We start from the raw sequence: 23,758 nt of genomic DNA on the forward strand, positions 1-23,758 counted from the left end.
CCCCCCACCCCGTCACACAGGCGTGCTCGCCCCTGCCTCTAGGGTCCCATGTCCGTGCGTATCTCCCTCAGATGCTCAGCCCTGGCCTCCCGTGACTGTGACTGCGACCTTTGTGTTATCTACTGCCCTCTCCCTGGAGCTCCCCAAGGGCAGGGGCTGCCTTAACGACTCAGAGCCCTTAGAGACCAGACCTGCACGTGGCACACAGTAGGTGCTCAAAATGACCTTGGCTGGCCGAATGGAAGAAGGGATGAATGGATGATTCAGGACTTTATTGAGACAAATCCATTTGTGGAGAAGTCCCTTTCTTACACACACACACACACACACACACACACACACCAGTGCAAACAGAGGAATTACTAGGAATTAAAATGTGGTATTTTTGGAAGAGAAGGCGATTTCGGAATCTGACAGAAATGAAATCCGGGCTCTGGCATTTTTTAGCTTTGTAGACTTGGAACAGTATTTTAGCCTTTTGGTGAGCCTTTTCCCTCATCTACCGACTGGAGATCATTATCTTTATCTCACGGGGTTGTTATGGAGATTAACCCCCACAGTGAAAGCACCAGGGAGAGTGCCTGGCTCCCACGTGCCTGTCAACATGGCCTCTTCGCAGTGTCCATTTCGGCCTCCGGCGCTGGGGGGCGCTGTGGTCTCCTCTGCCCGTCTCTGGATGAACCCACAGACTCACTTCACACACGGACACCCACGAGCACCCGCTGTTCCCCAAAGCCCACTAACGCCCGCGCTTTCCCCTGTGTGTCCGCAGACCGGCACATCTTTCAGCTGAGAGCGCACATGTACCAAGCCCGGGGCCTGATCGCGGCCGACAGCAACGGACTTTCAGACCCATTTGCCAAGGTCACGTTCCTTTCCCACTGCCAGACCACAAAGGTAACCAGGGAAGCCTTCCTGCTTCCTTCCTGCGTCCCACAGCAGGCCCCAGGGAAGAAAAGGCCTGGGCCCATTGCAAGTTCCCGTGTCTCTGGGTGTGTAGGTGTTTCAGACTGAAACCCTCGTGTGCAAGGAAGGACGGACATGGGGTCTGCCGTTCCAGCGCGATCCATGGTCCTGAAGCGAAGGGAGCAAGTTTCTCAGACCAAGGAAGGGCGGCAGGACAAGCAGACCCTGGCTCCTAGAGCTCCCCCTGCTGAAGGGCCAGGCACAAGGTCAGGTTGAGTGGGGGGTGAACACACAGGAGAACAGCACCCAGACACCCCGCAGGAGGCCCGTGGTCCAGTCCCTCTGAGGGGTCCTGGTGCCGGGGAAGGTTTTCCAGCTTTGCCGCCGGGAAGCCTAGACTTGGCACAGCCGCCTCGTGCTCGCCAGCTGGGAGACTTTGCTTACTCTCAACATCCCTGCCATTCGGCGTCTCTCTCTTCCGCCAAGTACGCCTTCCTTCCTGGTGGATGCCGTGAGGACTGCTGGGGACAGATGTGGACCAGTTTCCTCTGGGCTTTCCCCCCCTCTGGACCCTGAGTGCCGGAATGAGAAAAGGGCTCCTAATCACCGCAGGTCCCCTAGGCTTTCTCCTTCGGTCTGTCCTCTAGGGTTTACTCGGTTCTCTGTGGGTGCCCTGTTCTGAGAGAGGGAAGCTCCATAGAGGGTTGGGTTTGCCCATCTCGGAGGGGAGGACAGAGGACACAGGAGATGAGCAGAAGTTTCATTTTAGCGCTTCTACTTTCTAGCTGTACTTTACTCAGTAAACCTTGGTCTGTCGTCTTAAAACAGTGCTACTGTGAAGAAGAAAAAAGTTAAGGGAATAAATGATGGATGAGTGGTGGCCATTATGTCGGTTGATGTCAGAGGGCTGGCATTTCTTTCCAAAGTGAGGCCCGTCATCTGGGTGACGGGTGAGACCGAGTTTTGATTTATGGCATGCAGACTGAGATCATAACTGAACCAGCACAGAGGGTACTTCACCAGCTCCAGCCAGTGTCTGCTCTGTGCCCGGCCCCAGGCTGGGCTCAGGGGAGCCAGGGGACCCGCCCTTGCTCCTGAGTGGTGTGTGGTCTGGGCATGAGACAGGCAGGCCTCGGGACAGGCGAGTCAGCTAGACTGGGATGGACCCCATGGTGCTGGGCCTGCAAGGGGCGCTGAAGAGAGGGCTTAGCTCTGTCTGGAAGGGGAGCCGAGAGAGACCATGGAAGGAAGGCGCCTCTGCTCCCAGTGAATGAGCATGAGACCCAGGAGAGTGCAGAGTACTTTCTCCTTTCTGTCTTCAGAAGTAGCACATCAAGTGCAGTGATTAAAAGTCAAGACTCTGGAACCACATTACCTGGGTTCAAATCTGAGCTCTTCCAGTTATTGGCTGTGTGATCTTTTTTTTTTAAATTGTTCAGGTTTCCCTATTTTTTTAAGATTTTATTTATTTGTTTTTAGAGAGGGAAGGGAGGGAGAAAGAGAGAGAGAAACATCAATGTGAGGTTGCTGGGGGCCATGGCCTGCAACCCAGGCATGTGCCCTGACTGGGAATCGAACCTGCAACACTTTGGTTCACAGCCTGAGCTCCATCCACTGAGCTATGCCAGCCAGGGCAGCTGTGTGATCTTAAGCAAAACCCTCTCTGTCCTCAATGTCCTCATCTGTAACAGATGGACGATGACACTGATATCCTCTCACAGGGTGAAACATCCAGGACAGTGCTCTGCCTATCACAGCTTCTATGTGACTGCTTGTCATTATTGTCACTGAGGCTTCCCACCAGGCAAGGGTGGACCTCTGGGGCCCTCCTCTGGCAGCCACAGCTGTGGAATCCAGGTGCACAGAGGGGACCTCAGAGCCCCGGGTGCAGCAAGGGGTTTGAATGAGCTCCCTGGGCTGTCGTGTGATCACTGTTCTAGTCTGCATCTCCGCATAGTATCTTCATTTGATTTAGACCCATCTCTCAAAGGAATAAATGGCATTAGTTTCTCAACTACTCATTTGAAAAGGAAAACAAGCTCTACTGAGTTTGCTTCCATACTTTGAACTAAGTACCTAATTCTTGTTAATAATAACAGCTGCCATTGACTAGAAGCTCCCTATGTGCCAAGCATGATGCCCAAGCATTTTACACACATTGTTTGCTACACCTCATTGCAACCCCAAGAAGGATGTTGTTAGCATCCCCATTATGCAGACGAGGAGGGTCAGGCTTGGAGACCATAGAGGTAGAAGGTGGTAGAGCCATGAGGGATACCCAGGTCGGTCCAATTCCAAAGTCACTTTGCTTAACCTTTCTGCTTCCATTTTGGTAAGAAAGGGCTCCAGTTTCCCTCTCCTGCTCCAGGGTTGTGCGACCTTGGAGGGACTGGTCTGTGTGTGGCATGGCCCCTCTCCTACTCATTACGATGGGGAAAGCTAAGCTCGGGGTCATGCTGTGGTCATACCTGAGCTCCATCGGTTCACCTGGTAGCTCTCGCCTGAACTGGCCACGTGGAGCTCAGGGAAACAGTCTCCACAGGGCTGGTCCTGCAAACCAGTCCTCTATGAATGACTAGCGGGTACCAAATAGTTTAGAAGGGAACCCAGTTATTCCAGACGTCACTGGAGATGGACGTGGGACTTAGAAATCCTGTGGCGCCTGAAGGATAAAGGGAAAGGGAGAGAAAAGAAAGCTTTGGGGAAAGCAGGGGCCAGGGACTTGGTGGCTAAGAGGAAGTCTTAGAGGAGCAGAGGGGGGATCTTAGAGCGTGAAGAGCATGGAACCTAAGATTTCAAACAACCCCAGTGATGCTGTGTCCTGAGGACGTGGATGGTCTTTTGTCAGAAACAAGTACCCTAGTGAACCAAGACTGACACATAGTAGGTGTTCAGCAAATGTTTACTCATTTATAAAAAGTGTTGGTGGGGTGGGGTGGAGTGGGGTGGGTCATAAACACTTAGCACCTACTGCATTCCAGGTACTTAATATGCTTTGTCTCGAACAATGGTTATAACAACTCCGCGAGGCAGGTGCTAACCCCATTGAAATGAGGGAAACCGTGGAAGAGAGAGGCGGAGTCACCTGCCCAAGTTGAATGTAAGGCGCCCGTGAAATTGGAGTTCCCTTCCAGGGGCATCTGAGGTTAAAGCCATGCTCTGTCCAAGTTCCCTCAGTCCATTTTTAAAGTTTTAGCTAAATGGGACTATAATCTCCCAAATAATGTCATGGAACATGATCGCAATAAATAACTCTTTAAGGAAGCCCCAAAGAAATAAGCTATTGGTGGACACCTTGGCAGTAAAGTGGAAGAATGTATTGTTGTTTGAGTGAGGTGTACGGTACCTCTTGAAGGTAGCCGTGGTCCTTTCACTCACGCAAAGAACTCTGAGGGTGAGCCAGTGCCCTCCCATTCATTCATGTACATCTAGGTCCTGAATAAATGCGTGTTGAATGGATGAATGAATGCATGCATGCTGGCCTCTGGAGTCTTACCAAGTGGCATTTATAGCCCAAAGTGCCAAGGAAGATATCAAAACATTTCTGTAGGAAAGATACTGTAAGGATCATACATTGCTTTGGTATCACACCGTACGGGTGAATGTTGAAAAATAGATCACATTTCTATTTTTAAAAGCAGCATGAAGCCACGTGGTGCTTTGTGATGTTAGTCACTGACATGAGCCAGCTTCGTGTTGCAACTCCCTAACTCCTGCTTGAGCCTACTCCTCATAGGCTGCTTGAAACAATGCTTTGTCCAACAAGTTAAGGTTTTTCTCTGAAAGGTTATGTCAAAAAATGTTACTGTGTTCGAGGCATAAAATATCCCATGAGCAGAAAAACAACAAAAGAAGGAAACTGTGAAGTACACACTGTATTTATGACTCAGAGAAAGGAGAGCAATGAAAAATCCCTTCGTGACCAAGGTGCCAATGATTCATGCGGTGTCTAGAGGCGCACTTGATGTAGAACTCTAACGTGACCATTTTATTTGGGCTTTGGAACCGGGGCAGTTAATCCAGGCCCGATCTCTCTCTCTGATCCCTCCCGGAGTGAACGGTGAGAAGGAAAGGTGCGGTGCAGAGGCGGCATGGAAATGTCCCCAGGACCCCGCAGTCTCTCTGCCGGGTTCACTGTGAAATCACCCATTTGCCCGTGCAGCTTGGAGAAGGGGAAGATAAGTCTGTGGCCTCTTCCCAGGAGCGGCCTTGCACAATAGGGGGCAGTTTCCGTCCAGGTGCAGAATCCAGCCATTCTGCAAACCACCTGCAAACTGCCCTCAGCTCTCTGAAACTCATGTGCTCCCAAACACCCAATTAAACAGAGCAGAGGATGCAAACCTGGCTATAACCTCCCTTCTGAAGGTACCACCTGAAGGGCCTGGCAGGGGGGCTATGAGCCACTTCCAGGCGAGCTGCTCATGGTTCTGTACCAACTATGCAGGCTGTGGTCCTTCTTTGTCCTTTGGTTTCTCCATCTGAGTAATGGGTACAGCCAACTACCAAGACCACAGTTTGCTAAGGCCGAAAGAATGATGCCATGCAAAATGGTAAGGATTATTTTGAAGATGCTGGTTTCTTCAATGCAGTCAAATAAATATCCACACTACAATAGAATTCTGTAAAAGGGATATTAGACTTAAATCCCACTTTAGAGTATTCGATGACAAATTGTATTTGCTCACAAGTGGAGAATCACCAGATATCCCCCACCCTCGGTTTGCCCCTCCATAAAATAGAGATAACATTAGCATCTACTTGGTGAGATGAACGAGTTAGCAGCCTGGGGCTTTGGTACCAGACATCCTGGTTGAATCTCAGTGCTGCCACTTGCTGGCTCTGGACAAGTGAGCCTCTGTTTCCTGGTGTAGAACTGACTAGACAGCTATACGCACCTCCCAGAATTGTGCAGTTTGCACACAACAATGCATGTAGAGTGCAGCAGCCGGCACGTAGTAAGTGCTCAGTAAAGGGTAGCTGGTCTGATCATCACAGCACTAGCGTGAGGACTGAGTTGAAATGATGTATGCAGCACACAGGGTATTGAACACTGGAGGGGTTCTTTCGGGATAAGTGCCTGCAGGGCAGGGAAGGTTCTCATCCCCTAGTATCCAGTACGTAGTAGGGCACCGGTTTACATTGCCCCTCGAATGTTGAACGAGTGAGCAGCGACGACTAGAAAGTGTTCTCTTTGCCCTTCCAAAGTAACTGCTGAACATACCTCAGAAGCCCTGCACCCCAGTTGAAGGATCTGTTGCTTTTCTTTCGGCCCCACCTTCCAGATCATTTCCCAGACTCTCTCCCCGACCTGGAACCAGATGCTGCTGTTCAATGACCTGGTGCTGCACGGAAACCATAAGGAGCTGGCGGAGGCCCCGCCTCTGGTGGTGGTGGAGCTGTATGACAGTGACGCGGTGGTAAGTGTCCCGGGACAATGCTGCCTGTGCCTCGCACTAACTTACTTCGTTGACACAGCCTGTTAATGCTCAGGATCTGGATGTGCTTGGTGGCCTACCTGGCCTGGGGAGAAACGATGCATTACGGAACCAGGGAAATGGGCAATGACCGTTTGCTGCATTCACTAAAGGGCTTTTCACCTAGGCTTCCATTTAGACTGCAGTTAAAATGGGATCTGGGTCACAGAACTCCAGCTGACATACCCGGCTTCAGGAACAGGTACTTTATAAAGCATCCCCCGCTTGTGCCCAGCCCCCAGCCACTTCCCTGTCCTACTTCTGCTTAGTGAAAGTGCCCATGCCTTTTGAGAACTGGAGGTGTTTACTGATTTTGCCTTGGCTGAGTGGCAATGGAAGGCCATTGTCACCGATCCAGCCTTTGTAACTGGGTTGTTTTTTTCTGGGTTGTTGCTTCTGAATCCTGAAACGCTTTCTTCTCTATCCCATTTCTGTTGTGATGTGAACTAAACCTCTTTCTCTCCAAAGAAATCTGTGTTCTGAAATGTTAAATAGATTAAGAAGCTTACTGAGATTTATTTTGTGCTAATTACAAATCAAATCTCTTTTTACATTAGGAAGTCTGAAATGAAAAGCAAAAGTTTAGTTATTTTCTCCGATGTCTCTATCTACCCCCTCGGGAAGTTGCAGGAGCACGAGTGTATTCAGTGCAACAGTTTTCCAAAAAGCCTGCCCTCAGCTCCCTCCTCTGCTCCCCCCAGAGCATCCGGGCAGCTCTGACCCCACCCAAGGTCAGGTGGAAGTTAGGGTGGGGAAAATTGTAGGAGGTGAGTAGGTGCCTTGGAGAGCACAAATCTCCCTCTTGTTTCCTAGAGAGGGAAATAGAGACCCAGAAAGGTCAAATGCCTTGTTCAAGGTCACAGCCAGCTGGAGGCAGAGCCTCTGGTGTCCACTCTTTGCTGCACACGTGGGTGTGGCTGGTGTGGCTGTATCCCTTTAGAGACACATGTCATTCTCCTCCATCTCTGCCTCTTTCTCTGTGTCCCCCCCCCCGCCCCCTCCGGGTGCCATTCCGCCAGTTGTAAGCTGGAGCCAGATGTATGTATTTACGGAATGTGAGTTCTCCTCTTGGGCATGAAGTATAGGTTTTCTGTCGAAACAGCCATAACATAAGCACCTTTTCCATTTTGTTCCTAGCAACATGGCTCTAATACTGAGTATTTTTTATTTGAAAACCATAACAACAATCAAACATCTTTGAAAGCTCCTCCTAAACTAACCGGCTCCATGCATTTCCCTTGCTTGTCCTTTGCCTTTCGGACCCCTGCTAGGTCTCCATGCCCGGACCGCAGGTCCCACCCCACGCCAAAACCTTCCCAGAAAAACAAGCTCACATCCTCACATCTAACAGAAGAGGAAATGAAGGAGCGAGAGAAAATTATGAAGGCTTTGTACTTTCTTCCTGAAGAGACACATATGAACTGCAGCTATGCTGAGCCCACAGCCCTGCGGTGACAGTCAGATCCTGAGGTTCTGACTCTGCCAGACACGTGGTTCCAGTCCGGAGCTTTCTCTCCTTACACAGTGCCTTGCGCCCGCATTCCTCATTAGGGTCTGCTGGCTGCGTAGGAAATGAGTTTATTTTGGGCGAATTTCTTTTTTGGGTTTATATGGACTCTTTTGTCTCCAGGACTAATTTTAATTATTCCCAGCTAGATCACAGACAAAATGAGTCCACGGCACATCCCTGCCTTTACCCAGGCTGGGAACGGGCCTGACCCTACTGGGGGATGCCAGCAGGCAGCTTTGTTTCTGAGGTTGACCACACCAAACCTCATTTCCAGCTCACCCAAGCTTCCTGCTGCAGCCAGGAGTGCAAGTGCTGGTCCATGAGTCCAAAGGCAACGAAGCCAAGCGACTGCTGCAGCCCAGCCTCAGCCAGAAGGGAGGGTGGGTGCTGTCCTTGGCCTTCAGACGTCACTAATTCAGCAGCTCTCACTCAATAAGTATGTAATGAGTACCTGCCCTGTGCCAGGGGACACAGCAGAGAATAAAACAGGCAACACTGTCTGTATGGAGCTTACATTCTAGGGGTTTCTGGGATAACAGCCAGTAAAGCAGCCCCATGCCCTAGCTGTGTGCTGCTCCTGGGGCCCATGGAGCCATGCTCCTGGGAGCAGGTGTGGGGAAGAGGCGGAAGGTGATGCCATCGAATAGTTCTTAAACTTAGGGACCACCTCCATTTATACATACAAAATATTTTAACACCCGCCCTTACTACCCAGAAAGATAGGGTAGAATTGTCCTGTCACTTAAACATACTGACCTTTATCACCGTCACCATCATCATCATGATCATCATCCTCTTACTGTGTGTCGAGCACTCATTGTGTACCAGTCACCGAGCAAAGCACACGCATCACTCTATCAACCCCCACGGCCTTCTTCATCGGCAGTGGTTTTAACCCCTTTGAAGCTATAAGACCCCAAAAAGGTTGAGTAGTGCCCAAGGCCATAGGGTGGCCAACTCCAAAGCTCACGTTCCGGCCTCAACAGTTTCCTGCCGTGGAGAGCTTTCGGAATGTTTGTTGCCACCTCATTTCTTCTCTTCCCCTTCAGGTCTACCCTAGATGATTATTTTAACTTGAATCCACTGAGCTCTATATGCTGAGGAGAGAGATAATCCCTAAGATAGTCTTGGGCCCGGAAGTCCCCAGAGTCCCCTGGGAGCCCACGCCGTGGAAAGGGATGAGAGGACAGTAGCAAGAGGGAGTCACCAAGGCTGACAGTCCTGTGAAGGTTGTTTACAGAATGGTCCTGGTGCAGGCCAGAACCAGGTAGGTGGCCATCGGGGTCAGAAATTCCTTTTGTTTCTGCCGCAGGGAAAGCCAGAGTACTTGGGCGCCACCGTGGCTGCTCCTGTGGTGAAGCTGGCGGACCAGGACTATGAGGCGCCCAGGCTGAGCTATCACCCCATCTTTTGTGGGAACCTCTCTGGAGGGGACCTCCTTGCCGTGTTTGAGCTGTTACAGGTGAGTGAAGCAGAAGTGACAGCTGTGCCGGTCATCGTCTGTCTGGTCTACCTGGCCAGAGACGCAGCCTCGCGGGAGGTGCACTCCCGTGAGAGACTGTGCCCGGCCCCTCCCTGCTGTCCTGGGCCTCCTTCTGGGGATCCGGGAGGTGCCACTTAGGAACACAGGCTATTCCTACAACCCCCGCGATACAAGTTAGAATCCCAGGATGAAATACCCTCATGGGTTTAGCCAACAATGCTCGTGCAAGTCCTTGAGCTTCCTACAGACCAAGAGAGGACAGCAAAGAGGAAGGGAGCAAAGATTTGTGGGACTTATCTTGTGCCTGGCGTTGTGTTTGCTGCCTTGTGTACCTCTCATCACACTAGACCTCCCTCAGCCCTATCAAGACGGGTGTCATGATTCCCATTCTACAGATGGTAAACTGAGGATCAATGCAATTGACTGGCCTGCCTGATCATGCGGCTAGCTGGTGACTGGGCTGAGAGCTGAACTTAGACCTTTAAAGATTTTTGCTCCCTACACTGTTCCACAGTGTCCCAAAGACAAAGAGCTCTTAATCTGTCCCATTGGAGGTAGGGTAATTTGTAAGCATGTGTCTTTTTTTTTAATTTTTTAAAAATATTTTATTTATTTATTTCTAGAGAGAGAAGGGAGAGAGAAAGAGAGAGAAACATCAATGTGCGGTTGCTGGGGGTCATGGCCTGCAACCTAGGCATGTGCCCTGACTGGGAATTGAACCTGTGATACTTTGGTTCACAGCCCGAGCTCAATCCACTGAGCTATGCCAGCCAGGGCAGCACATGTCTTAAAAGACTTTTTCAGAAAACAAGGGCAGGAAACTCGGGCAGGGAAGCTGAGACTCTCGAGTCTGGCTGTCCAGCGGAGGACCCAATGGGACACAGAGAGGACCTCGAGGACCAGTGACTGGGTGGGCCTCTATCAGAGAGAGCTCCCCCCCGACGATGCCACTCTCTGAGGGCAGGTGGCACTTCACCTATGGGTGAGACCAATCCCTCTACGGGGAATCCGGTTCTTCAGAAATTTCAATATCTAAAAACTTCTCCCTGAGTAGAGAAACTAGAAGACAAGCGTTCCTAACACTCAGAGCACAGGTGAGAGTGAAGGCGGTGGGAGGGATGCCGGGGTACAGAGCCCACTCCCATCACTGCTTAGAGTGCGACCTTGGGTGAGCTCCTCAGCCTCTCTGCGTGTCACCTGCAAGGTGGGCGTGGGAGTCCCCCTAAAGTCCCCGACATGAAATGAGGACTCAGTAAATACTGCCTGTTTTATTAGCAGTAATACCACTATGATATGGGACATTAAAGCAAAATATAGTGAAAAGAGCCCTGGCTGTGGAGCTCAGTTGGTCAGAGCATCATCCTGATACACCAAGGTTGCCAGTGTGATCCCTAGTCAGGGCACATACAAGAATCAACCAACAAATGCATAAATAAGTGCAAGAACAAATCAGTGTTTTTCTCTGTCTCACTTCCCCTCTCTCTCTCAAATCAATCAATAAACAATTTTTAAAAGATTTTATTTATTCACTTTTAAACAGGGGAAGGGAGGGAGAAAGAGAGAGAGGGAAACATCAGTGTGTGGTTACCTCTTGTGTGGCCCCCACTGGGGACCTGGCCCGCAACCCAGGCATGTGCCCTGACTGGGAATCGACCCTGGGACTCTTTGGCTCACAGCCTGCACTCAATCCATTGAGCTATGCCAGCCAGGGCTCAATAAATAAAATCTTTAAAAAATACAGTGAAAAGGAAGTTTAAGAAATGCTTTACATTACATATTCCAAAAACATGTTTTATTTTCATTTTTAAAGTTACTTTCCATGTACGGCACATGGTCCTTGTTTTCCTTAGCAATGTGAAAGTTTCATTCTTTCAAACAAAACTGTACCTAATGACAACGTTTACTGGGCGATAGTACAGGCGGTAAAAGCAGTAGAGGGGTGGCTGGCGTGGGAAGCTAAATCTTGCCAGGGTTCCCACTTTACATGTCAGAAAGCTGAGGCTCGTTTTGTTGGTTTGTTCCTTTTTGTTTTATATTCCACCCATGAATGAAATCGTTCAGTTTCTGTCCTCTTCCCTCTGACTTGCTTCACTCAGGATGACACTCTCAAGCTCCATCCATGTTGTTGCAGGTGGCAATGTTCCATGTGTTTATGGCTGAGGGGTGTTCCATTGGATAGATGTACCACCTCTTCTTTATCCAATCACCTGTCCAGGACACCTGGCTGGTTTTCATGCCTTGGCTATTGTGAAGAAAGCTGCAGTGAACATAGGGGGATGTACATCTTTACAAATAAGTGTTTTTATATTTTTAGGGAAATACCCAAAAGAGGGATTGCCAGACCATATGGTAGTTCTATAAAAAAGAAGGAAACTAGACTTCGGGTGGGAAGCATGCCATAGAGTACTTGTGTCAAATTATATCTTGTGTATAAATTTAATTTTTAAGAAAAGGAAGCTGAAAAGCTGAGGCTCGAGGTTAACGGAATTGGATTCGGGCCGCCACTCTTGTCATTACACGAGGCTTCCTGAGGTGCTGTGAGTGTGAGCCCCCTAACCTGTCGGCGAGGGGCTGGGCCTGCTGCTCCCTCTCTCCACCCCTCCGTCGGTCTCTCCTCCCTGCTCACTCCCTCCACGCTGGGCTTCCTGACAGCTGAGCTAATAGGGAAAGCGTTGTCAGAGGCAAGCCACCTAAGAGATAAAATTCATTAGGGTTCCATTAGGACTTCTCATTTCATTACTGGTTCACAGCGTAATTTAATCATCAGCACAGCTGCCCGAGCATGTGGGTCTCGTACATGCTGAGAGACGGGCGCTGGAAAATGCCTTCACTGGTCCCCAGCTGCTCTCCCTGTTCATCTGTGGGTGGCCCCCCCAGCCTCTGCACCTCCTGTCCCGAGACAATGCCCTGTCTCGGAGGAAGGATTCAGAACGTTGCTTTCTCAGTGCCCCAGACTGCATTTGGCATGTCTGCTTCCCTTCCCTGCCCAAGCGGGCTGCCTCCTCCCCACCCTGTCGTCCCAGTCCTGGCTCAGACCCCGCTGTTCTTCCAGAATCTCTGCCGTGAAAGCTCAGACTCAGCTTTAATGCTTCGCTCTGTGTCTCTATCCACAGCCAGGCCCAGCCGGTGCTGAGACAGCTCCCATCCTTCCTGTCCTCACGACTCCGCTTCTGCTCGGGATTGTTGCATTGGCCTCCTCCCTGCCCTTTTCTTGTTCGCTGCACCCTCCATGCCCCTCCCAGAGCACAAGTTGCACCACACCGCTCTCTCCTTCCAAAATCATCCATGGCTCCCTGCTTCTTATTATCTCCAAAACGTTCCCCAAAGTCTGCTGTTAGTAACACCAAACACAGTCCCTCCAAATAAGCGAAAAGGAAACTCGGGAACTGCTTCATAGTGTATCCCCCCTGGGGCCTGGAAATGCCCATCACCACAGTGAAGACTCTGAGAAGATCTAACCTTTTCCAAAGGTTTTTGACCATGAAACTTTGTGGGTTTATTTATTTTTATTTTTGCATAATTCTTTATAACTCATGAAAGGAGAGATCTGGCCCATAGGAGAATGCCAAATTTCCATAGGTTGGCCTTTAAACTCTCCCAAAATCTGTCTTCAAGCTGCTTTTTCCGCTCCCATTTTATCCTGCTGCTCCATGCGCACGACGGCCTCTTTCTGCCGGCTGCTCCAAGTCCCCGGACCTCACCACCCAGATGTGCTCCTGTGCCTTCAGTCAGGCTGTTACCCCACTCGGGAATGTCTCCCCATGCTGCCCGCCTCAACCTCTGCATTCCATTTACCTGCTTAGGAAAAACATCATCTTCAATGTTCAGAACTAGAGATGCCTCCTCCAGGAAGCTCTCCCCACCCTCACCTCTGTCAAATTAAGTGTTTTCTTCCATCTGACAGCACAGAAATCAGCATTGCCTGATTTCTATTTAATTCTGTGCATGGTGAGGTCAGTTGTGTGCAGGCTTGTCATGCATGACCCTGAGAGTGGCAGCTCCTTAAATTTTGTTCCCTAGGTCCTATTCTGGCCGTGCAGCTGGACCTCCGTTGAGGCCCTGATATTTTGTCTTTCCTGGGATACTAGAGCAACCTGGCTTCTGGGGCAGTTTATCCTGCGCACCCTGAGTCTTAACATTCTGCCTTCGTAACAATTGCTTGTCTTCCCCAGGCCCCGTGCACTGAGTAACTTACACATCACGTAGTTTCGCATGCCAGCAGCTGACTCATTTCCCTGTGAAACCCTTTCGTCTTAGACGGGGGCAAAGTCACTGAATCTCCACCACGTGGTGAACTCCTCTGAGGCTTGTGCGGGACACTCTGGGCATCTCTGAGGCCCTCACAAACCAAAGCTTCGTCAGGGTGTTCCCCAGGCTGGCATTCCAGCAGCGCCAGGATGGGCAGACCAACATGTGGCAGGCACCTCCCTGTGCCTCCATCCCAGGGGTTCTGTGCCTCGCTCACCTCTTCACCGCCAGGCAGCGCGGGCCGTGCCCCCTCCTCATCCCTCAGCTCCTCTATCTGGTCTGGCTCGTTCTGCAGCTTCACTGGCATGGGCCCGTTTGGCATTCACGGTGTCTGCTTGCTGCCTGCCTTTTCCGAGGTTTCTTATAATTAAATTGACCACATCTGCCGCTGCCAACTAGACTACGTCTGTGAAAAAGAAACAGCACTGTGTTTGGGCTGTGCAGGTTTTGATGAGCAGCAATTAGGCTTTTGCGGACATATGGAGCGAACCTGTCAGTCAGCCAATAAGCATTTATCGAGGGACTGCAGGATGTGAACATCGCTGGAGGAGCTTGGAGACCGAAGTAAACAAACACTTCCTCTTAGCAAAGTCAGCGGGGCGAAGAACCTCCTTCTCCAAAGCCATGCTTAATACGTGCCAAGGGGCTTGAGGGATCATCTGGTGCAGCATCTGGGGCCCAGAGAGGGAAAGGGACTCATGCAGGGTCACACAGCAGAGCCTGGTGTCCAGGCTCAGTATGGATTTCTGGGCTAAGCTTCTAGAGAGGACACACTATGTGCCAAGGACACTGGCCGGGATCAAATCAGGGACAGGTTCCTGAAAGACAGACAGGTTGAGGCAGGTCTTGAAAGCAGTGTGGGGTGGCCTGCACGGTTAAGAGAGACCCTTTCCTCAGTAGACTTTCTGAGTCATGCGTGTGAGAGCTTAATAAAGCGTGATTGTTCTCCCACACCTTGGGTAACTTTAAATGCACAGGAAATGGCATCTTTTCATCCTTGGAGGTCTGCCTTCAAAAGGCTTCATTTTCTGTTGCACTGATTAAGATGTGGTTTCTATTTGATTAGGCAGGAATCTCTCGTAGCAGTGCAAAGTGCAGAGTAGTTAAGTCTCAGAGGGCCAGCTGCTGGTCAGAGCCGCCTCCCTGGTCCCCGGCTGGAGTTCCGATGCGTTTTATCAGGTTGTAAGGATCTGTCTTGTTTTTCCCTCCCCTCTCTCTTAACCTATCAACTCTGTGGCCACATCGTTAAGTGCTCACTAAATGAGGGTTGCTTTTGTGAATGGAGGCACTTGTCAATTCATGAATAATTCAGCGTGGTAAAATGCATCACCTTGGTCTCATTTTAAGCTGGAAACTTACTTTTGTTAAAATAATGACTCTCTTGTGGAGGAAAGGATTTTAATCAGTTGCATAATTTGGCTGATGGCAATAACAGGTGAATGAGGGGGAAAATAAAGCCACTCGGATTCACATGTCTCCCTGGGGTGGGACAGTCCCAGGAACATCCTCTCTGCCCCCCCTTGTCCACTTCCCATCAAGTACGAAGCCCAGCTACACATAAGACACACATGTTCTTCTCGCCACCCCCATCCCCACGGACACCCCCTGGTTCCAGCGTGCACCGTCCACTGCCTGGATCGTTGTCCCGCTTGTCTGTATTTGAACTACAGCCGGGAATTAGGGTGTTTCCATGATGAGACTGTCTTTCCACTAAAATGAAATCTGTCTGCTTATACATTCTTTCTAGTTGTGGGTCATTTTTTACTTTTCAATTATAGTCCATGGCAGTATTGCATTCATTTCAGGTATACAACATAGTGATTAGACGTTTATATAAGTTAGGACGTGGTCCCCCCAATAAGTCTAGTACCCACCTGGCAACCATACATAGTTACTGCAATATTATTAACTATATTCCCTGTGCCGTACTTGACATCCCTGAGGCTGTTCTTAAAACCACCACTTTGTACTTCTTAATCCCTTCAGAGCAAGAAAAACACCATGTGATTTCACTTGTAAATGGAGTCTTTAAAAACAAGATAAATGAACAAACAAAACAGAAGCAGGCTCACAGACACAGGGAATGAAGCGATAGGTGGGGGGCTGGGTGGGTAACAACTGTTTTCCGGATAAAGTGCTCGAGGAGGCGTGGCGCTGTTGGCCTTCCCTGCCTGCCCTGGGCGGTCTAACCCGCACTTGTTCTTTGTGGCAGGTCCCTTCGTCTGGGCTGCAAGGGCTCCCTCCCATTGACCCGCCGGATGTCACCCAGATCTACCCGGTCCCTGCCAGCATCCGGCCCGTGCTGAGTAAATACCGAGTGGAGGTACGGCGCCAGGAGGGGTTCAGTGGATTTCGAAGGCTAAAGGGCAGTGGTGCATTGCAATACGGTCTCACATTGTTTGAGGGGCATTGTGGGGTGGGGTGGAGACACGGTGGACCCGACAGGGCCCTTGAGTGACTGCACAGTCCTTTCCTGGAAGAACATACTGCTGTTCCCCCGGCATCACGCGGACTTGCGTGCTGGCTCCTCCTCCCCGGGGCTTTGAGTGACAGCTCTGCCGGTCCTCTCCTCTTAGGTTCTCTTCTGGGGCGTCCGAGAGATGAAGAAGGTGCAGCTGCTCTCGGTGGACCGTCCGCAGGTTCTCATCGAGTGTGCGGGACGAGGAGTCAAGTCCTGTGTGATCCAGAGCTACAAGAACAACCCAAACTTCAGCATCCAGGCCGACGCTTTCGAAGTGGTGCGGGCATCTCGTTTTCCCACCGGCCCATGCCCTTCCTTCCTACAGATTCACTTGGCTGGGGGAGGTGTTTTGGAGTTCCAGGGTACCCGCTAGCTGCAAGGAAGAACAGTCTAACTGAGTGAAAAGCCAGAAGTTCAGATTGAGATGAAACAGACTTTCGCTGCTAGTTGGTTTGGTTTTGAAAGGGTCCGGGTTTGATCACGCAGTAAACCAAGTCAGGTGAACAGTGGCTCCCAGTGAAGCCCCAGTTCATCACCGTCAGCATCACCTGGGGCCTTTGAGAAATGCACATTCCCAGGCCCTACCCCACACCTTCTGAATCACAAACTGTGGAGGGCTGGTCCCCAGTTAAGACAGCTCTGGCTGAACAAGCCCTTCAGAACATTCTAAAGTTAGAACCACGGGTCTAGAGGGTACCCTCACAAAACTCATTTTAGTGGTTAGATTAAAAGAATTATTTGTGCATAAAATGGCAGTAGTTTACACGTGAATTTATGCTTCTAAAGCAATTTTTTTTGGCTTCTGTGCTTTTGTTTCAATATGTCAACACCCTTTTTTGTGCTCTGATTGGAAGCGAAACGTGGAGTTTGCTTTGTGCAACACGGCCCGTGCCAACAGACGCATATGCTGCATCAGCAGAGGATGGAATTAAAGAAAGTGCCTCGTGTGTGCAAACATTTCACATCAAGCTTTGCTGAGTTTCGGGGGCCCCCGGGGAAACGAGTGGGCAGGGCACTGGCCCCTCACCCTCAGCTCCATTTTAAATGGCTCCCTGTTATATCCTGGTCCCGGGTAAACACCTGTTTGAGGTGAGAGTTCTTTCTCCTGGTGAGTGACGACAAAATAAGGTGATGAACAGCAGCTGCCATTTGGAAGTGTGTGACTTCTGCAGCACAAAGCTAGGATGCACTGTTCGTGCCACTCTTCACATTTTGGGTGATTTCTCCTTGGCTTGGGAAGGCGATGCTCCAGACTTCTGGCAGGCTGCAGGGGGGGCCTGGAACAGAGTGAGAAGGCAGGGACAGTGGGAGGAGGCGTGTCCAGCTGACTTTGGTCCTTCCTCCAGATAGGTCGGCAGGGCGCTGGCAGCCAGGCTAGACCCAGGCCAAGCCCCCACTGCATTCTGGCCTCTCCTCCCCACCCCCAGGAGCTGCCTGAGAATGAGCTGCTGCACCCGCCCCTGAGCATCTGCGTGGTGGACTGGAGAGCTTTCGGGAGGAGCACCCTGGTGGGCACCTACACCATCAACTGCTTGAAGCAGTTCTTGTGTAAATCCAGGGAGCGCCTCGCCCTCCCCTCACAGGTGGATGGAACCCAAGCTGGGCAAGGTAGGACGCTCCTCCGGGCTCCGGGGCTGCAGACAGCAAAGCCGTCTTCTGGGGGACCCGCACAAAGGGGCACCCACCCCCCATCGACTGGATTTTTCTGAAGAATTCACTCCTTCAGTCCCACCGCTACTTCTTTAGTTGTCAGGTTCTTACTTTAAGAATGACATCAGAGTCAACTCCTCTGAGAAGTCTTCCTTGACTCTTACTCGTGCTCCCTCCTCCCTCCACTCCCTGACATTCTTCTTGGCTTGACGCTACTTTCCTTTGGTCCACCTTCCCTCCCGGGTGCACCGAGCTGAGTTCATTGCACTTCTCAGTTGATGCTGTACTATTATCATGGGTCAGTTCAGAGCTCCTCACTATATCCCCTCCCCCCCCCATGCTTTATTCCCTGTCCCCACGCCCAGTCCCCTCCCCACTGTAGGTACCATACCACCAGTTCTTGTGCAGTGTAAATCCACGTAATTTGCACATAGGACATGGTGCTGTATAACCTTCATTGGGCTTCCTCCTCTTTTCATCAAAGCCGTGTTTTAACATCTGTCCGCGTTGCTCCGTGTATATTAGCTCGTTACCACTGCCAGCTGCTCCTGCTCCACTTGGCTCTTCCTTTTCCCTCGAATTAGACCCCTAGGCTGCCTTCAACTCCCCACTTCCACAAACAATGCTAGGGTAAATGGCCTCCAGTCATTCAAATTACTCTGAGGATCAATAATGAGTACAACCATGTATTGATTACCAATTAAGCAGCTAATGCCTTACATCCTGATCTCATTTATGACCACAGTGACCTGGGTATTTTCACTGTCATTTTATAAAGAAGGAAAATGAGGTTCAACGATACTGGGAACTTGTCATATTTGCATCTGGGACTGTCTGATCCCCAGTCTTGGGTCCCTGGAATAACCTCCCTGTACTGGAGCCCAGTTGCCTGACCAGCTGTGCCTTCATTTTGCTTATTTTAGACTTGCTGCTGGCCACTGAGCCCTCTGGGCCCCTCAGCTCCTCCCAGGAGCCCCCAACAGATCACATTTATGTGGATGTAGAGCCACCGGCCACAGCGGTGCCGGACCCTGCCCAGGTTCAGCTGGCTGGCCTGGTGGACGTCCCTGACTCGTCCCCTATGCTGGAGCCGGAACACACACCCACAGCCCAGGAGCCGCCAAAGGATGGGAGAGCTAAGGTCAGAATATAACCCCTCTTCATGCTTACAGGGCTCGTTAGAGTTTGTGCTAGAGGCTCTAATCCTCCCACCTACCAGCTGTGCAAACATGGGCAAGCCACTTCACCCTTCTAAGTATCGGTTTCCTCACCTGTAAAATGGGGATGTTGATGCCCCCTTTGCAGCATGGTTGATGGAATCAGACAAGGCAATGTATAAGAACTTAAAAGTGCTGGTCAAACCGGACAGTAATATCTAACTGAACAGGAACTTTTCTCAATGTATTAGCTTGGAAAGACAATGGTTCCCACGCCTAGGCCTGATTCACTGATATTTAGAACCTACTCTGTTCAAGGTTATATGGGACAAAAAGATGTGTTTTCTGGATTCCGAAGAGGAGTGAGACTTCTCCCCAGTCGGCTGAGATGCTGGGAGGGGAGATGGGCAAGTATTCAGAAAACCATAAGCCAAGGATGTGATTGATCTTCCTGTGTCATAAGTTTAAGTACCCTATTCTGGTGCATCAACTTACTTAAAGGAGAAGGCAGTTTTAAGAGAGTCCTAAGAGATCGTTTGCCCAGCAAATGGCAAAGGCTGAAATACAAAGCAGAGTAACAAAGATGAATGGATGTTTGCTCTGGCTGCTCACACCTCATCCAGACTTCATGTGCCCCTCGAGGGGTCCTCTCCCTCCCACCAGCACGACACTGGCCATTTTAGGTTAGAATTCTTCATTTAAGTGCTTGTTGCTACCATAAAACATGGGCCACATTAAGTCATAGTTTTTTAAGCATCTCTGTATTCCCTGCATTTGATAGAATGCCCGGCACCTTCATAAGTGGGGCCCCCGATTCGTCTGAGGGAGTTAACGGATACTGGGTACAGGGTGTGTCTTGCATGGATAGTCTCTGCCAAGAGGAAAACTGTCTTCTCCAACGAATAATGGCCTTTCTGCCGAACACGTCACTGTCTCTCCTACTCCCTTCACTTAGGTCGTAGGTATCATTTTTTTGCACCCATTCGAATCAGAAATGATGCTAAAGGAGGATTGTCTACATTATGTCACTTAATCCTCACAACAGTGAAGTAAGCAAGAACTATTGTCCCAAATTTATACTGATTGCTTAATGACTTACAACGCAGGCCTGTCTGAAGCAAATGCCCCGTCTACTACTACAGTATCATAAGCCTGTCTCCCCTCCTGAATTCTAAGCCTCCCAAATGTGGGGATTATGTCTAATTCCCGTTACATCCCCAAAGTCAAGCACAGTATCTTACATCTGTTCAACAAATATTTGCCGAATAAACAAATGAACGAACTGATTATTAAACTTTCATGCGTTGAAGTGGTACAGGGAGCTACACCCGCAACAACCTGCCAGCGTTTCCATCTGCCTCCCAGGCTGCACCTGTGTGTTCTGTTTTCAGGAAACCAGTCAACCGCCAGCCGATCCACACACATCCATGGGGTCTCACTAACAGTCCACCCTCGTCTTTTGCCAGGATGCCAGGAAATCTTGCCGGAGGTCTAGCAAAAGGAGAAAGAGGACCATAGCGGATGAATCTGCTGAGAACGTCATCGACTGGTGGTCCAAATACTATGCTTCCCTGAAGAAAGCACAGAAGGTAGACACTCCCTTGGCCATCACAGTCAAGGGGCTTGATAAGAAAGTCGTCTCTATGACCCCCCTTCCCCTCTTTTAAATTCCACTATAGGTAGGCTCTACTCAGGTGGGACTCTTGTTGACTGTAGAAGGGTTCAAACTTGCTGCATCCCCACCCTCTGGTTAGAGACGCCGGCTCTGTTGTAAACACTGGAAGGGCGTTCAGTTCAGTATGTCACCTGGGGAACCTGCCCAGCATCAGACTCAGGGAGGTCCAGCTAGGAGAAATGGGGTCTCTGCACAGGTGGGCATCAGTGATGGGGGCTTCAGGTCCACCTGGAGATACCCAGCTCAGATGGCCCCAGGTCTCCAGCAGGATTCTAAGTTCACGTGGGAAGCTATCCAGGTAAAGGCAGAGGTCTTGGCCTTAGCAAGTGGGACTAATCAGTGTGTTGCTAGCTCACTAGCATGGAAAATGGAAAGGATTGAGTGGTAAAGCTGGAGAATCAGTGGGAAGTGAGCCTGGAGATTCGACCAAAGCTCAGTGGCTGAATCTGGTAGGACATCTTATTCCTGAGTAAGATAGGAAAGGAAACTTAGTCAGATATCACTATATGTAATTGAACAGAAAGTCTTCTGATTCTTGAGTTTGGAAAAACCATGGTTTATTTATTTAGGATTGTCCATGAAGATTGGTATATAGTTAAATAAACAAATCGAATGTTAGTCCCTCACTCAGCCTCTCTCCTTTTGTTGCAATGGACAACGGACACACCGTTTCCGGGGAGTGCTCAGCCCTTTCTTCTTTCTCTGCTCACCTCCCCGGTCCCTGGGACCAACCCAACAGCCCAATACACCAGCAGGCAAACTCAGAGCTGCAGACTGAGGTGATCAGACCGAAGTGATGCCCCAGGGAGGCGGAAAAATAGTAGGAAGAGGGGTTGATTTGCAGCAGCTGAGAGAAGGCTGCACGTAAAGACAAGGGAGTCTACAGCTTGGTGACACTTTCCTTGGATGTGTGGGCACCTTTCTCGAGGGCAGGGCCTCTCACTGCCCTTGGATCTCAGGTGTTTACAGTGAGCCTTCCTTAGGGGGCCAACTTAGGGGCTGTTTAAATACTCTTAAAGTGGCATCTCTGCTCTGGCTGGCTCAGCTGGTTGGAATGCCTCAACTGGTTGGAGTGTCATCCTGTAACTGAAAGGTTGAGGATTTGAGCCTGATCAGGGCACATACCTAGGTTGTAGTTTCAATCCCTGGTCCAGACACATATGGGAGGCAACCAATCAATGTTTCTCTCTCTCCCTTCCTCTTTTCTCTAAAAGCAATGAGAAAATATCCTCAGGTGAGAATAAAAAAAATGACATCTCTGAGAACGCAGAGGATTGAGATAATTGAATTAGAACTCTTAGCAGTTAGTAGTAGTAAATGAGACATGACAGTGTCGATAATTTTGTCTCTCTGTCTCTCTCAAAGGAAAAGGAGAGAAATCGCAAAGAGAAAAATGGCGATACAGGTAAGTAGCTATGCTGGGGACATTTTAACATTGAAGAAGGCCATTTGCATGAGAGAATTATAAAACAGAAGCCACTTGAGGTCCGTTAGAGCCTCCCTTGTTTCCCAAGTGTGGAACCAATGTCCGGAAGATGCCAGCACCTTAAAAAGGTCATGTTGCTGATTTCAGCTGCACTTGGACCAGATCCCAGGCCTCCTGAATCCAGTTCAGTGATGAAACCAACCCTTTGGCTCACGCCCCTGCATTGACAGTCTCGATGTAGAAACAGCGGAGTAAAAATAGAAGTGAGTTGGGATGACAGGCCAGAGCCAACCTGATAAACTTTAACGGAGGTGACCTGGATTTAGCTTCCAAAACTCAGTTTACAAGCACTGGATGAATCTGGTTTGGCAGAAATCAAACGAAAGAGGCCTGGGATCAGAAATGACCTCCAATTCAAATCAAGCCAACAGAATGTCTTGGCCCAAAAACAACAGAAACACCAAGTGGCTAATTGCTGTTTCAAGTGACACCGATGGAAGGAAGGAAACCAGAGTCAGGCTCAGTTTCTTGGACCCCTCCTCATTAGCATATTTCATTCTAAGGCCATCTCATGACATAAAGAGTACTATCTTCATTTTGCAGATGGTGAAACAGGTCCAAAGAGATGGAGTAACTTGCCCAAGTTTACACAGCTAGAAAATAGCAGAGCTAGAAGTCTGCCTCAGGCGGTTTATTTCTAGAGCCTGCCCCTAAAAGACTGCTGAGTGCTCTCTCTAACTCTGTGCAAGACCCTTAACATATTTGAGTCTCAGGTTATTAAAATAGATGAACATCCAGTTCCTAAACAGATCTGAGAGGGAACGTAACTCAAAGCGTTGGAGTCGGTCCATTCTGGGTCTGTTCTTTGCTGGTTGGATGACTGGGCAAATTATTTCCCCATCTCTGTGCCTCATTTAAGGAATTCTTACATACAACAGGACAGGCCAGCAAAACTGGCCCCAGGGGACCTGCTGGCATTGTGTTCCTATGGGAGAGGCAATTCTTCTGGTTCTGTAGCGCACTATAAAAGTCCTACAGCAAAATGTTGTATTTCTTCTTGGAAAGAAGTGTCATGACACAGGCCAGAGCTAAAGGAAAGAGGGAGCTTGACTTTGTTTCTTCTCGTCTCAACAGCCATGAGGAGTCTAACAGTTTCCACTAAATATCCACAGAGGCAAAACCAGATGACGTCGTGGTGAATATAGAAGAAGGCCCAAAGAGGAAGAAAGACAAATTGCTCAAGAAGAAAGTCAAAGAAGATGACATCCCCAACCTGGCTGTCTTGAAGGTGTGTGGACACAGCCATCGCGCCCCTTGGATGGGGTGGGAGGCTCAGGAGGGGCTTGTTGGTGCTTTAGTCAACCCTAGCAGTGCCTTCGTCTGCACTAATTTACTTCATTATAATCACTGATGCAGAGATAGAAAGGTTATCAAGCACGTAAGCCACGGCAATGGAGCTTGCTCGTTTTCCACTTTCCACGTCTTCATATTAAAAAGGGGCATAACGTACACTGGTTAGCCTGGACCCAGCAAGGTAATTGACAGTGTACGAATTCCCCCTGGCTCACCTCTTGGAGCCTGACGTCACCTTGCGGATGTATACGCTCTCAAGATAGCAGGATTTTTAACTCGAACTAAAGTCAGTTCCGTCCGACCAATTTTAACATTAGCCAGAGACTATTAGCTAGAGGCATATGGATGGATATAAAAATTGGGAGTATGAACATTATGTATGTAGGTAACAGATTTAGGTAAGTCGTTTTGATAG

General features: G+C 49.7%; 1 protein-coding gene across 1 annotated transcript in view; it reads left to right on the forward strand.

Moving 5' to 3' along the window:
• Positions 1–23,758, forward strand: part of FER1L6 (fer-1 like family member 6) — a 99,020-nt gene that overhangs the window by 46,824 nt on the left and 28,438 nt on the right. The window contains exons 19-28 of the mRNA XM_028533829.2: positions 773–897; positions 6,189–6,323; positions 9,203–9,352; positions 15,834–15,944; positions 16,198–16,359; positions 17,510–17,690; positions 18,656–18,873; positions 20,356–20,478; positions 21,930–21,969; positions 23,163–23,278. Of these exons, the coding sequence (XP_028389630.1) occupies positions 773–897; positions 6,189–6,323; positions 9,203–9,352; positions 15,834–15,944; positions 16,198–16,359; positions 17,510–17,690; positions 18,656–18,873; positions 20,356–20,478; positions 21,930–21,969; positions 23,163–23,278 (1,361 nt within the window). The remainder of the gene's footprint in view (positions 1–772; positions 898–6,188; positions 6,324–9,202; positions 9,353–15,833; positions 15,945–16,197; positions 16,360–17,509; positions 17,691–18,655; positions 18,874–20,355; positions 20,479–21,929; positions 21,970–23,162; positions 23,279–23,758) is intronic.

Source organism: Phyllostomus discolor, chromosome 7, assembly GCF_004126475.2.
Source record: "Phyllostomus discolor isolate MPI-MPIP mPhyDis1 chromosome 7, mPhyDis1.pri.v3, whole genome shotgun sequence".
Lineage (NCBI taxonomy): Eukaryota > Metazoa > Chordata > Mammalia > Chiroptera > Phyllostomidae > Phyllostomus > Phyllostomus discolor.